This window comes from Scyliorhinus torazame, chromosome 16 (assembly GCF_047496885.1).
Source record: "Scyliorhinus torazame isolate Kashiwa2021f chromosome 16, sScyTor2.1, whole genome shotgun sequence".
NCBI classification, from domain to species: domain Eukaryota; kingdom Metazoa; phylum Chordata; class Chondrichthyes; order Carcharhiniformes; family Scyliorhinidae; genus Scyliorhinus; species Scyliorhinus torazame.
In genome coordinates this window covers 8,381,126-8,393,459 of record NC_092722.1, presented here as the reverse complement: position 1 = coordinate 8,393,459, position 12,334 = coordinate 8,381,126, and the positions used below count along the sequence as shown (strand labels likewise).

The 12,334-nt window shown below is 45.2% G+C and overlaps 1 protein-coding gene across 1 annotated transcript in view; it reads left to right on the top strand.

Moving 5' to 3' along the window:
* Positions 1-9,141, top strand: part of nmnat1 (nicotinamide nucleotide adenylyltransferase 1) — a 68,275-nt gene extending 59,134 nt beyond the window's left edge. The window contains exons 9-11 of the mRNA XM_072477724.1: positions 1,791-1,969; positions 5,745-5,846; positions 8,756-9,141. Of these exons, the coding sequence (XP_072333825.1) occupies positions 1,791-1,969; positions 5,745-5,846; positions 8,756-8,815 (341 nt within the window). The 3' untranslated portion in view covers positions 8,816-9,141. The remainder of the gene's footprint in view (positions 1-1,790; positions 1,970-5,744; positions 5,847-8,755) is intronic.
* The last annotated feature ends 3,193 nt before the right edge of the window (positions 9,142-12,334 follow it).

Genomic DNA, 12,334 nt, shown 5'->3' with positions numbered 1-12,334 from the left:
GTGATGTTTTGTGTCAACGGGAGATAGGAATTTAATTCCTTCTGTCAGGAAATGGAACTTTGGAGATTTTTCATTTTGCTCATGAACTGAGGAAGGTGAACAGAACTTTGAAAGTGTTTCTATTTGCTCTGCCTCAGATATGTAGGTTACATAAATATCTCATTGGTAGATACAAAAGATTCTTGGTGGATGGTACATGGGATGAGGGACTTCAGTTTATATGATGACACCTGAGAATCATAGAATCTTTACAGTGCAGAAGGAGGTCATTCGGACCATCCAGTCTGCACTGACCCTTGGAAAGAGTACCCTACCTAGGCCCACGCACCGACACTACCCCTGTAACCCAGTAATCCCACCTAACCCTTTGGACATTAATGGCCAATCCACTTAATCTGCACATCTTTGGACTGTGGGAGGAAACCGGAGCACCCGGAGGAAACCCACGCACACACGGGGAGAACGTGCAGACTCCGCACAGACAGTCACCCGAGGCCGGAATTGAACCCGGGCCCCTGGCGCTGTGGGGTGGCAGTTGAAGTTATTCTTCTCAGAGCAGAGAGGGTCAAGATGACATTTGATAGAGGTGTTCAAAATCACAAATGGTGTTGATAAGAGTGCAGAAGTTCCCATCGGCGAGAGAGGTTGGTAACCAGAAGACACAGATTGAAGGTGATTGGTAAAGGACACCAGGGGTGGGTAGCTGGAGTGGCCCAAGTGGGCGCTGAGCTGGAAGTCCCTGCCACTGGTACATCAAACCAGTGTGTACTGGTGACGGTCCCCATCCTGGATAAATGGAGGGAGGGGTGAGCGGCAGGAAGACCATCTGGCTGTAACGCCACCTGCCAAATCCCCCAAAACTATAGCTGATGGTGAAGGTGATCAACCAAGTGTGTGGCAACCCCCACGTAACATAGGCAAAGCTGAAAGAGGAAGGGAGGGAAAAGAACCACAGGCGACAGGGAGAAAATGTTACACTGAAAGCTATTGTGATTGAGATTAGATCGTAAGATTCAAAATGGAAATGACTAAAATACTTGAAAGGAAAACAACTACAGGGCTATTGGGGGAATAGTTTGGGGAAATGGGATTAACTGGATAACTTGTGAACTATATCTATATTCTATGAATGCTTGATAATAAAAGTGCCTTGGAAAAAATGTTTTGCTGTGAAGTTTTTTAATTATATGATCATGTTGTTATCAACAACCTTTCTTCAAATGCCAAGAAGCTCGGAAAGTTCTTTATTTATCTGCCCTCCTCTTCTGACAATGTTTTTTTTCGAAAATTTGGAGTACCCAATTCATTTTTTCCAATTAAGGGGCAATTTAGCGTGGCAAATCCACCTACCCTGCACATCTTTGGATTGTGGGGGCGAAACCCACGCAAACACGGGGAGAATGTGCAAACTCCACACGGACGGTGACCCAGAGCCGGGATCGTACCTGGGACCTCGGCGCCGTGAGGCAGCAGTGCTAACCACTGTGCCACCGTGCTGCCCCACTCTTCTGACAATGTTGACTCGTTCTCAGTGTGACTTCAGGGGAATTTCCTGACGCAAATTGCATTTACTGATGTGAGCTGGGGGTGGCGCGGGTGGTCAGGGCGTTTGGGGGATAGAAGACGTCACAGTCTCATTCACATTGCAGCTTTCGCCTGCCCTTTACACGTGTACAACGTTTGGATTGTGGGTGGGGGGGGGGGGGGGCGGAATTCAATTTGCTTCCCTCGGTTTAAAACGGGGGCGCCAGGTCGATACGCAAGCCTAACAGTGTTTGTCATTTCGGCAGATATCGACTTTGCCACTCGTAAGATTGCCGCCATGCTGAGTCCCCAGAAGATTATTGAACAGAAAGGAGATTCATTCAACATCAAAACGAGAAGCACGTTCAGAAACTACGAAGTCCAGTTTACTGTGGGAGAAGAATTCGAGGAAAATACAAAAGGTTTAGATAATCGTGGATGCAAGGTAAAAGAAATTTACACCTGCCAGTAAGGTTGGTGTGGACCAATGAGAGTGGAAATGAAGAAACTTCAAATCTTGTTTTGATTTTGCATCTAAGTGACAACAGGCGGCGGAACCATCTTCTCTGCAAACGGAGAATCGTAGAATTCCTACAGTTCAGAAGGAGGCCATTCAGCCCATCGCGTGTGCGCCAACCCACTGAAAGAGCACTCCCCTCCCCCAAACCCACTCCTCCACCCTATCCCAATAACCGCTTAACTTGATCCACAGATTGTTGGAAACTAAGGGGCAGTTTTAGCTTGCCAATCCACCTAACCAGAGCACCCGGAGGAAACCCACGCAGACACTGGGAGAATATGCAAACTCCACACAGACAGTCCCCCAAGGCTGGAATTGAACCTGGGACCCGGGTGCTGTGAGGCCGCTATGCTAACCGCTGTGCCACCGTTAACTTGCCCGTTAATGTTTTTCCACTGTGTTCTGATCAATTTGCACTGACAGCTGAGCTGTCTCAGCCACTTCAAATTCATTCCAATAACTTCCATCAAAAGTTACATTCTGGGGCAGCACGGGGGCGCAGTGGTTTAGCACTGCTGCCTCATGATGCTGAGGTCACAGGTTCGATCCCGACTCTGGGTCACTGTCCGTGTGGAGTTTGCACATTCTTCCCGTGTTTGCGTGGGTTTCGCCCCCATAACCCAAAGAATTAATGAATGAAAATCGCTTATTGTCACAAGTAGGCTTCAAATGAAGTTACTGTGAAAAGCCCCTAGTCGCCACATTCCGGCATCTGTTCGGGGAGGCTGTTACGGGAATTGAACCGTGCTGTTGGCCTGCCTTGGTCTGCTTTCAAAGCCAGCGATTTAGCCCAGTGTGCTAAACCAGCCCCTGATGTGCAGGGCAGGTGGATTGGCCACGGCTAAATTGCCCCTTAATTGGAAAAAATGAATTGGGTACACAAAATTTAAAAAGAAAAGTTATATTCTGATGAGTCGGACTGACCTTCAGTTTGGGAACTGGGAGTCTGGCCATTTCTCCAGGTCGTCTTCCCGACTTCGGAAAGCTAGTCCGTACGTCCGCTATCTTGGTCTCGGAGAGTGTTGCTGTGGGCTGGGGTCGGGGTCACCGCGCCCCATTTGGTCCTCCCAGTGTGGGCTACTCAGCCCGTGGTGCGCCTGGATGGGTAGATTGAGGCTCTAATTAAGATTACCTATCTTCTGATTCATAAATCCCACACAATAATTCACAGGTAAGCCTCCCAATGTCCTCTCATACAAATTCAGCATGTGGCAGAGACTTTACAGCGCAATGAACACAGTTTGATCCATTGTACTGGTGCTAGCTTGGAACTGGAGTGATATCCTCATTCGCACTTGCTTACCCTTTACCACCCAGACTAAAAACCTTGCAGGAAATTCCCCTTAACCTCCTACCATTATACTTTCCAATTTCCAGGTTTGCAAAGGAAACTAAGCAGGTTGCAATTACGCTCTCAGGTGCTGCACCACCATCATTCATTGGAGGGTATAATGATTATGCAAAAGCTTATTTCGGGTATTAAAATGATTAGATTAAAATTGTAAAGGGAGGGGTAAATTTGCTGGTGCTCCCTTGTCCAATTTATCGTCAGCTCTCGATTTCGGCTGAAGATTGTACTTGGACTTGACTCCTCGAGTGCAGCGCCTTGAGAACTGTTTAATAATACACATTTGCTAAAGGTTCAATTCAAAATTTCTTATGCCCCCAGCTGCAATGGAAGCCGCCGCTGTAAATCAATTCAAATTAATTGTCAGCTGCTTTAATGACTCTCATTGAGATGCTGCAGCGCCACCAATAGCAGGAAGGTGTAACTGCAGCATGATTGTTTTCCTTGATGCCATTTCCAAAAGTGTGGACATGAAAATGAAAATCGCTTACTGTCACAAGTAGGCTTCAAATGACGTTACTGTGAAAAGCCGCTGTGAAAAACACATGGGCAAGAATGTCGGAGACGCGAAAAGAACATTCTTTAATTTTAAAATAGGGACTTGATTTCTGCCTGTATGCCCACTTTAATTTTCATCCATTCTTCAGCCCCATTTCCCCAAAGCTGCTTAAATGCCTGGGGAAGACTTTGGCTTCATGTGATTATCGTAGAATTTACAGTGCAGAAGGAGGCCATTCGGCCCATCGAGTCTGCACCGGCTTTTGGAAAGAGCACCCTACCCAAGGTCAACACCTCCACCCTATCCCCATAACCCAGTAACCCCACCCAACACTAAGGGCAATTTTGGACACTAAGGGCAATTTATCATGGCCAACCCACCTAACCTGCACATCTTTGGACTGTGGGAGGAAACCGGAGCACCCGGAGGAAACCCACGCACACACGGGGAGGACGTGCAGACTCCGCACAGACAGTGACCCAAGCCGGAATCGAACCCGGGAACCTGGAGCTGTGAAGCAATTGTGCTATCCACAATGCTCCCGTGCTGCCTGATACCGTGATGCAAAGGAGCTGCTAACGAGTCAGCTGTCTGTATTAAATATTTCACAATTTTATCCCCTTTGAAATCAGTTGAATCGGGCAGCACGGTGGCACAGTGGTTAGCACTGCTGCCTCACGGCGCTGAGGACCCAGGTCACTGTCCGTATGGAGTTTGCACATCATTCACCCTGTGTCTGCGTGGGTCTCACCCCCACAACCCAAAGATGTGCAGGTTATGTGGATTGGCCACGCGAATTTGCCCTTAATTGGGGAAAAAAACCAATTGGTTACCCTAAAAAAAATTTTTTTAAAGAAGTCAGTTGAATCAAAAACTGCAAGTGATGTAAAACATGGCGATTAGCACTGCTGCCTCACAGCTCCAGGGTCCCAGGTTCAATTCCGGCCTCGGGTCACTGTCTGTGCGGAGTCTGCACGTTCTACCCGTGTCTGCGTGGGTTTCCTCCGGGTGCTCCGGTTTCCTCCCGCAGTGATGTGCAGGTTAGGTGGATTGGCCATGCTATATTGTCCTTAGTGTCCAGGGATTGAACAGGTTAGGTGGGATTGCGGGGGGAGTGGGCCTGGGAGAGTGCTCTTTCAGAGGGTTGGTGCACAGTAGATGGGCTGAATGGCCTCCTTTTGCACTGTGGGGATTCTATGAAAACAGGGTCATGATTTGCTATCACCTCCTTTACAAAATGACACATAGTCAAAATAACCCCCTCCCCCTTCCCCACCCTGTGTGCAATGCTATAGATGATACTGTCCCAGCTTTTTAATATTGTGTTTCTTCAAATCTTTATTAAACGATGCAATACTGTAGCCTCTGCTTCAATGGTCACCTGTAATAAAACATTCCATTCCAATAGATCTGTACAAAATAAAACATTAACTTCCCCTTCTTCACCCTTTAGCCCTCCAGGTGTAAGCTGTGCCCCAGCAATGTTCTGGGTTCCAGACCCAGTTGGGCACAGAAATCTGACACTCCTGTTCTGAGGGAGCGCTGCCCCGTTAGGAGTGCCTTCTCTCAGGTGAGATGCTAAACTGAGGCCCAATGTGCTCACTCGGGGGATGCCAATGATCCCATGGCACTTTGTCAAGGAAGAGCTGGGAAGTCCTTTCCAGCCCCCTGATCATTATTTATCCGTCCATCAACGCCACACAACCGGACAATCTGGTCATTATCACATTGCTGTTGTTTTGGGTGCTTGCCCAGTGGAAATTGACTGCTCTGTTTTACAATACAACACTGACTACACTGCAAAAGGTTCCGTTTTTTGAAGATACCTTTTGTGCGGGTGTTTTATTTTTCAGTCTCTCGTTACGTGGGACAATAACAAACTAGTATGTGTGCAGAAAGGAGAAAAGGAGAATCGAGGATGGACCCACTGGATAGAGGGCGATAAATTGTACTTGGTATGTCCTTTAGAGGTACCACTTGATCATTTTATAAGCAGGTATTGTTGTTCCCCGTCGTGTGCTTAGTGGCGGGCTAGGTAGACTTTCATCTGTTCCCACAGCGAGGTTTTTATCTGGAACAGGTCACTTGTCGGGCGCCAGAGGCTTATAGCTTGAGGGGCGCCACTCCACACCAAAAGTCTAACCAGAAGTCTCTGACGCTCTTACTAGCTGCCATTGGCCTGTGTGGAAGGGTTTGCAGGCTGATACTCGACCTGTTTGTCCATGTTATGAACATACAGTCCTGGGTGGGCCTTGAACCCGGAGCTTCTGGCTGAGAGGCAGGGACGCTACCCACTGCCACCACAGGTCCTCCTATAAGCAGCTGTGCTCCTGAGGAATTGTGCAATAGTGAGCCATTTGGTTAACATTTGTTCTTCTCTCCATGTTGAGGATCATTAATGCTTAAACCCAGAATTCTGCCAAAGTAGCCCTAGATCTGGATAGCCGCAGCTCCATTGATGGCCGTGCCTTCAGCTGCCTAGGTCCTCAGAGGGGATTCCCTTCCTAAATCTCTCCGCCATTTCTACTCTTTCTTCCTTTAAGACACCCCTTAAGTTCTACCTCTTTGGCTGAGGTTTTGCCCATCTGCCCTCATATCGCCACATGTGGCTCAGTGCTTATGAGCTTTATAATGATCCAGTGAAGCAAGTTCAGCCATTTTATTATCAATGGCCATTTGGTAGTACAGAACTTGAGTATTTCTGAATAAAGACATTTTGTCGAAGCTTTTCATCTTGCACTCATCAGGGCAGTCACAAGAATATCAATGTTAGGGGAAACAACATCTTTATACTGTATGAGAAGAGTGTGCTGATTGGTTGGAAAATGGACTCTGGTTGGTAGAGGCATTGCCACAGAGAATGCACCAATTAATGGTGACTGACAGTTAACTGCCAAGCATTGTTTGAAAATTTAAACTAGCCAGCTTGGCTCTGATTGGTCAAGGCATTACCCTGAGGGATGAACCAGCAAATGGTTGTCATTTATTTTGCTTAACTAAAACAGGTGCAATGGATGTACATGTTCCTTCTGTCTGCAAAGAACAGGGTCCTGTGCATTAATATATGTAGCTTCCGGTACACGCAAATGTGCCACACTGCGCACTCGACTGCCAATCTTTTTTTTTCTTTTATAAATTTAAAGTGGCCAATTCTTTTTTTTCCAATTAAGGGGCAATTTAGTGTGGCCAATAGCACAGTGGTTAGCACAGTTGCTTCACAGTGCCAGGGCCCCAGGTTTGAATCCCGGCTTGGGTCACTGTCTGTGCGCAGTCTGCACGTTCTCCCTCACGTGTCTGCGTGGGTTTCCTCCGGGTGCTCCGATTTCCTCCCCCTACTCCCGAAAGATGTGCTGTTAGGTGAATTGGACATTCTGAATTCTCCCTCAGTGTACTCAAACAGGCGCCGGAGTGTGACGACTAGGTGAGTTTCTAAGTAACTTCATTGCAGTGTTAATGTAAGCCTACTTGTGACAATAATAAAGATTATTATTATCTTTGGGTTGTGGGGGGACTGGCAATCTTAAATTCGTTAAATTAGAAAGAACATGTACACACATATTGCTTCTGTTTCAGCTAAACAAAACAAGTGATAGCCATTTGCGGGTTCATTCCTCAGGACAATGCCTTGACCAATCCGAGTCGAGCTGCCTGGGTTAAATTTTCAAACAATCCGTGGCAGTTAACTGTAGGTCACCATTAACTGGTGTATTCTCCATGGCAACTAATCAGCACTCTCCTCTCATACAGTATAAATTTGTTGTTTCTCCTGACATTGGCATTCTTGCGATTGACCTGATAAGTGCAAGACGAAAAGCTTCAACAAAATGTATCTTTTCTGTAATACATATTCTATCATGCTAAAGGTGATGTATAAACATGTTGTATGAGTGGCATTTTTGTCCTTATCTGTCCCTTTATTTATTCCCTGTTCCTCTCCTGAACAATCCAAAATCTTGAACGCTAATGTGTTAATCCCAAAAAAATTCTATTGGTTTAAACTTTCACTTGTTCCAAAGTAGTGAAATACAGCAATTGTTGCTGCCAAAGCTTGTTCTATTGCTAAAAATTCAAATTGAACTATTGCAACCTTCAAGCTAAAAACGCTTTGTGTTGAATAAACCGGGCTCTAAGCAGTAAACTGAAGCATATTTTTAAGCCTGGATCGTTGTATCAAAGCACTCTCCAGAAAGTTGGATTCCTATCACTAGCTGTGATTGAAGAGTTTGAAAGCTGCTGTTACTGGAACATATTATAAAAGACCATATTATAAAATGTAAATGTCGCCACAGTCCCAGAGAACCATAGGCTGCTTTCCCCTTCGAGAGAAGGCTGACTGGTGGTGATTTAACCTGAGGGTCACTGCACCTCGGGCGATGGGCAAGGTTGTGAAGGTGGGGTCTTCGCAGATAACCTCAGCCGGTGCAGCAATTGAACCCGTGCTGCTGGTGTTACTCTGCATCATGACACCCAGACGTCCAGCCGACTGAACTAACCAACCCCTCAACCATACTATACACACTTGCTTACTTTTGTGCAGCTGTCGGTGTTTTTATTTTGTATAGCAATAGGTAATTTTTTTAAATTATATTTTAAAAAGGGGTTAATCAGACTGATTTGAAGTGTTCATTTAGCACTGCTATTGGCTTGCTCATATATGACTTCAATAGCCCTTAGTGGATGGAGAAATATGATTCTTAAATTGTCATATCTTAAAATAGCTACAATTATATTCAAGGGACAGGAAAGGACAGATGAACTTGTGATGATCATACCTGCTCTATTCATAGGATATATTTCAATCTGAAAAGTTAAGTATTGATAACACTGCCTGTGGCCATGAACTTATTTAATTATTTCTCTTTAGGAACTCAACTGTGAAAACCAAGTATGCAAGCAAGTTTATAAGAAGGTGTCCCCGGTGTAGAGGAGGGTGAAGAAACCAAATGTAATTCCCATTAATTTAAGGATGGTGATTTTGACTAAATTTTGAAACTGCTTTTTTTCAGTCACCAATCAATTTACCTGTCCCCCACTGGCTTCAAGTTAGGTTGTTCTTGTTAACGAATTGTGATAAAGAAAAGCATTTGACAGTTTATCCTTCTGCATTACCCAGATGTTCAGTTTGATCTGCTGCAGGATATGCAATTAACTTGACCTGTGACCTGGTGACAAGACCCTCTTGGAATGTGGCTGTCTGTTGGAGGCATTTGTCTGTGAGAATCTGATAACCATAAAGGATTAACAAAGCAATCTGTACGCTGTGTTATTTATGTTTCTTTTTGTTTTTAAACTTTTTTAAAATTAATTTAGAGTACTCAATTCTTTTTTTTCCAATTAATGGGCAATTTAGCGTGGCCAATCCACCTAGCCTGCACATCTTTGGGTTGTGGGGGTGAGACCCACACAGACACAGGGAGAATGACCCGGGGCCGGGATCGAACCTGGGACCTCAGCGCCGTGAGACAGCAATGCTAACCACTGCACCACCGTGCTGCCGTATTCTGTCTTACCCTATTCAACTCACAGAGAGGATGACTTGCCCCAAAGCGCGTTGCTTCCCCCATCCAGAGTCCTGGTACTCACACAGTAAACTCTGCTATAGACAGGGTGAAGAGATCCACACTACAACCCAGTGGTGGCCAAGTCTAACCATAAGAACAAAGATTTTTGCAGTAGATTGCTGTTACAGTCCTGACGTATTCACATCCTCAACATAATCCAACTTGACCTATTCAATGTCACAAGTAACAAGCATGTGGAAATCTTTCCATTTCCAACACTGTGTATAGAAAGCTTCCTATTAACACTGACATAAAAGCTCAGGCATTTTCAAGTACTTGTCAGAATGTTACTTTCAGCATTTAAACAGCAAGAAAAATTTGGACAGAAAAAAAATTAATTGAAAATCAGTGCATATTTGGAACGTGACCAAAAATCGAAGCAGGGATATGGCCAACAAGGAAATAACTTCAGTTATTAATAAACATAGTTATTGAGATTCCCAGTTGTATGAGGTATAATTAAGTGGGAAACAATGCAGTAACTGAGCGGTGAAAGGGTAGTGTTGACCCATAGCACCATTCTGAATATATCTTTTATATCAGAACACATCTAGTTATTAGAGTTAATTTCAATATAGTTGAGATCAAGGTTGGTACTTTAGCTCTGAGCTGCCCAAACTCTTTTTAGAAGACTTGCACTGTTTTTTTTTTGATTCTTACATCTTATATTGCAGGACAAACTTGTCTGGGCTTTTTCCTTCAAGAAATCGATCCACTTTTAGCCCTCCTCCCTATTTCATGCTGTGAAAACCCCTTTAGCTAAGAGAGCTGGGTAAAGGCTAGATTCTGTGGCCTTTGTAGTGATCTGTACATACATCTGCACATTCACCAGGGACTACAGACAGATATAACAGCCACTGCATCACTAGAGGGCAGCATCAGAGACGGGTATAAAGGGATCCAGCCCAAGGGAGGATCCGCCTCTTTCAGAAGCACAGGGCTAGTGAGCAGCAGCAGACAGAGACAGCTCAGCAAAGGCAGCTTACCTTAGCTTCACTGTCATACCTCTTGACTGTATTATATTTAGTTAAGCTCTGGAAACAGAACACACCCACTGAATAACGTATTTGTGTTAACTGGAAGTCTACAATCTTTATTCAGATTTAGAGAATAACATAGCCTTTTGATTAACTTCAGCCAGAGTAAATCTTGGAGTCTGCCAACACTTTAATCATTCAGTAGTTGTTATCAGTGGCACAGGGAAATGGTTGCCTCATGCTTAGTGCCTCCCAGGCAGTTTAGCACACTTAACCAGACAAATCACATGATGGTAACTGCTCCATACAACCCCTACCGAGCTGAAATACTTCTAGGGGGACATGCAGTCAGGTTATGTGAGCAGTGACTACCCCAGTGCTGAAAATGCTTGCAAAGTATGTATCCTGTTGTTAGATGCTGCTACAGATGTGACATTTGAGGTCAACGAATCATAAAACAACATGCAGGGGACTCCATGTCCTGCATTGAGGCCGGCACGGTGGCATAGTGGTTAGCATCGCTGCCTCACAGCGCCAGGGATCCAGGTTCGATTCCGGCCTCAGGTGACTGTGTGCGCGGAGTCTGCACTTTCTCCCGTGTCTGCGTGGGTTTCCTCTGGGTGCTCCGGTTTCCTCCCACAGTCCAAAGATGTGCAGGTTAGGTGGATTGGCCATGATAAATTGCCCCTTAGTGTCCAAAGGTTAGGTGTGGTGGCGGGGATTGGGTCTGTGGTCTTTTGAATGGTCGGTGCAGACTCAATAGGCTGAATGGCCTTCTTCTGTAGTGTAGGGATTCTTTGATTCTATGATTTCGAGGTGTTTGGGAGTGTTGTTCGTTTTAGCCTTAGTTTAATTACTCTTGTTTTGTCACCTTTGCTCTTGAGTCGCCAGGTATCTTTCTGATACCGCCACGTGGTTCAAGTCCGAGTAATGATCAATAATCCAACACACCGCTTAGTAAGAGTTAAATCAACGCACATTTATTATATACAGTAATCAATACTTATACTTTAATTCTACTTCTAGCTACTTCCTACAACTAACTAACTTAACTTTGGAAATGGCCCATCAGGTCAGGGAAACGAATGGCCTTTCGTATGGGTTCTGAGCCTGCGGGATTCAAAGCTGGTACAGGTCGATAGTCAGGAGTGTCTATCTCGTAGCGAGCGTTGGAGGAAGACTTACGATTTCTTTCGGCTGTTGTAGAAGGTCAGCAGAAGGGTCTCGAAGGGTGCGGAGAGGATGGAGAGAGGGAAGAGAGCGATTTGACCTTGGACTCTATTCTTATAGTCCCCAGGGGCTTCCCGCCTCTCGGGGCGGACCCTGTACCTGGTTCCAAGTGATTGGACTTGGTCCCAATCACTTGGTTCAATATTCTCCAGTGCTGGAGCGATTCCTTGATCGAGGGGTGGTCACCCACCTCTCTTTGTGTCAGTTCCTGCTGGCGCCGTAAAGTCTGGGTTGGCTTTGTGTGTCCAATTTGTATCAATTGTTCCCGGGGATTGCTGATTAATATGCAGATGGCTGGTGTGTTGTCATGTTGATGGCTGCAGGTATCGGTTCTTGTCTGGCCTCCCCAGAGGCGAATACACAGTTTTACCTGCAGCTGTCTGTTTGAGTCCTGTTGGCTGATTTTCCCATCAGCCTCTTCTGTTCGCCATTTTAAATCGGGGTTTGGCCATTCTAATCGGAAGTTAGCCATTTTAAGCGGCTACAGGAGAATAGGGGTTACTGAACTATTAATCTGAAGATATAAATTCAAATCCCACCAGTGCAGTTGGGAGATATATATTCAATTCATCAAATAAGCCTGGAATAAAAAGTTTGTAAGTGGAATTTTAAAATGGCAAAGTGTCAGTTTCTTTATTTTTCAAATGTATTTTATTACAAACATATATCAAAGCA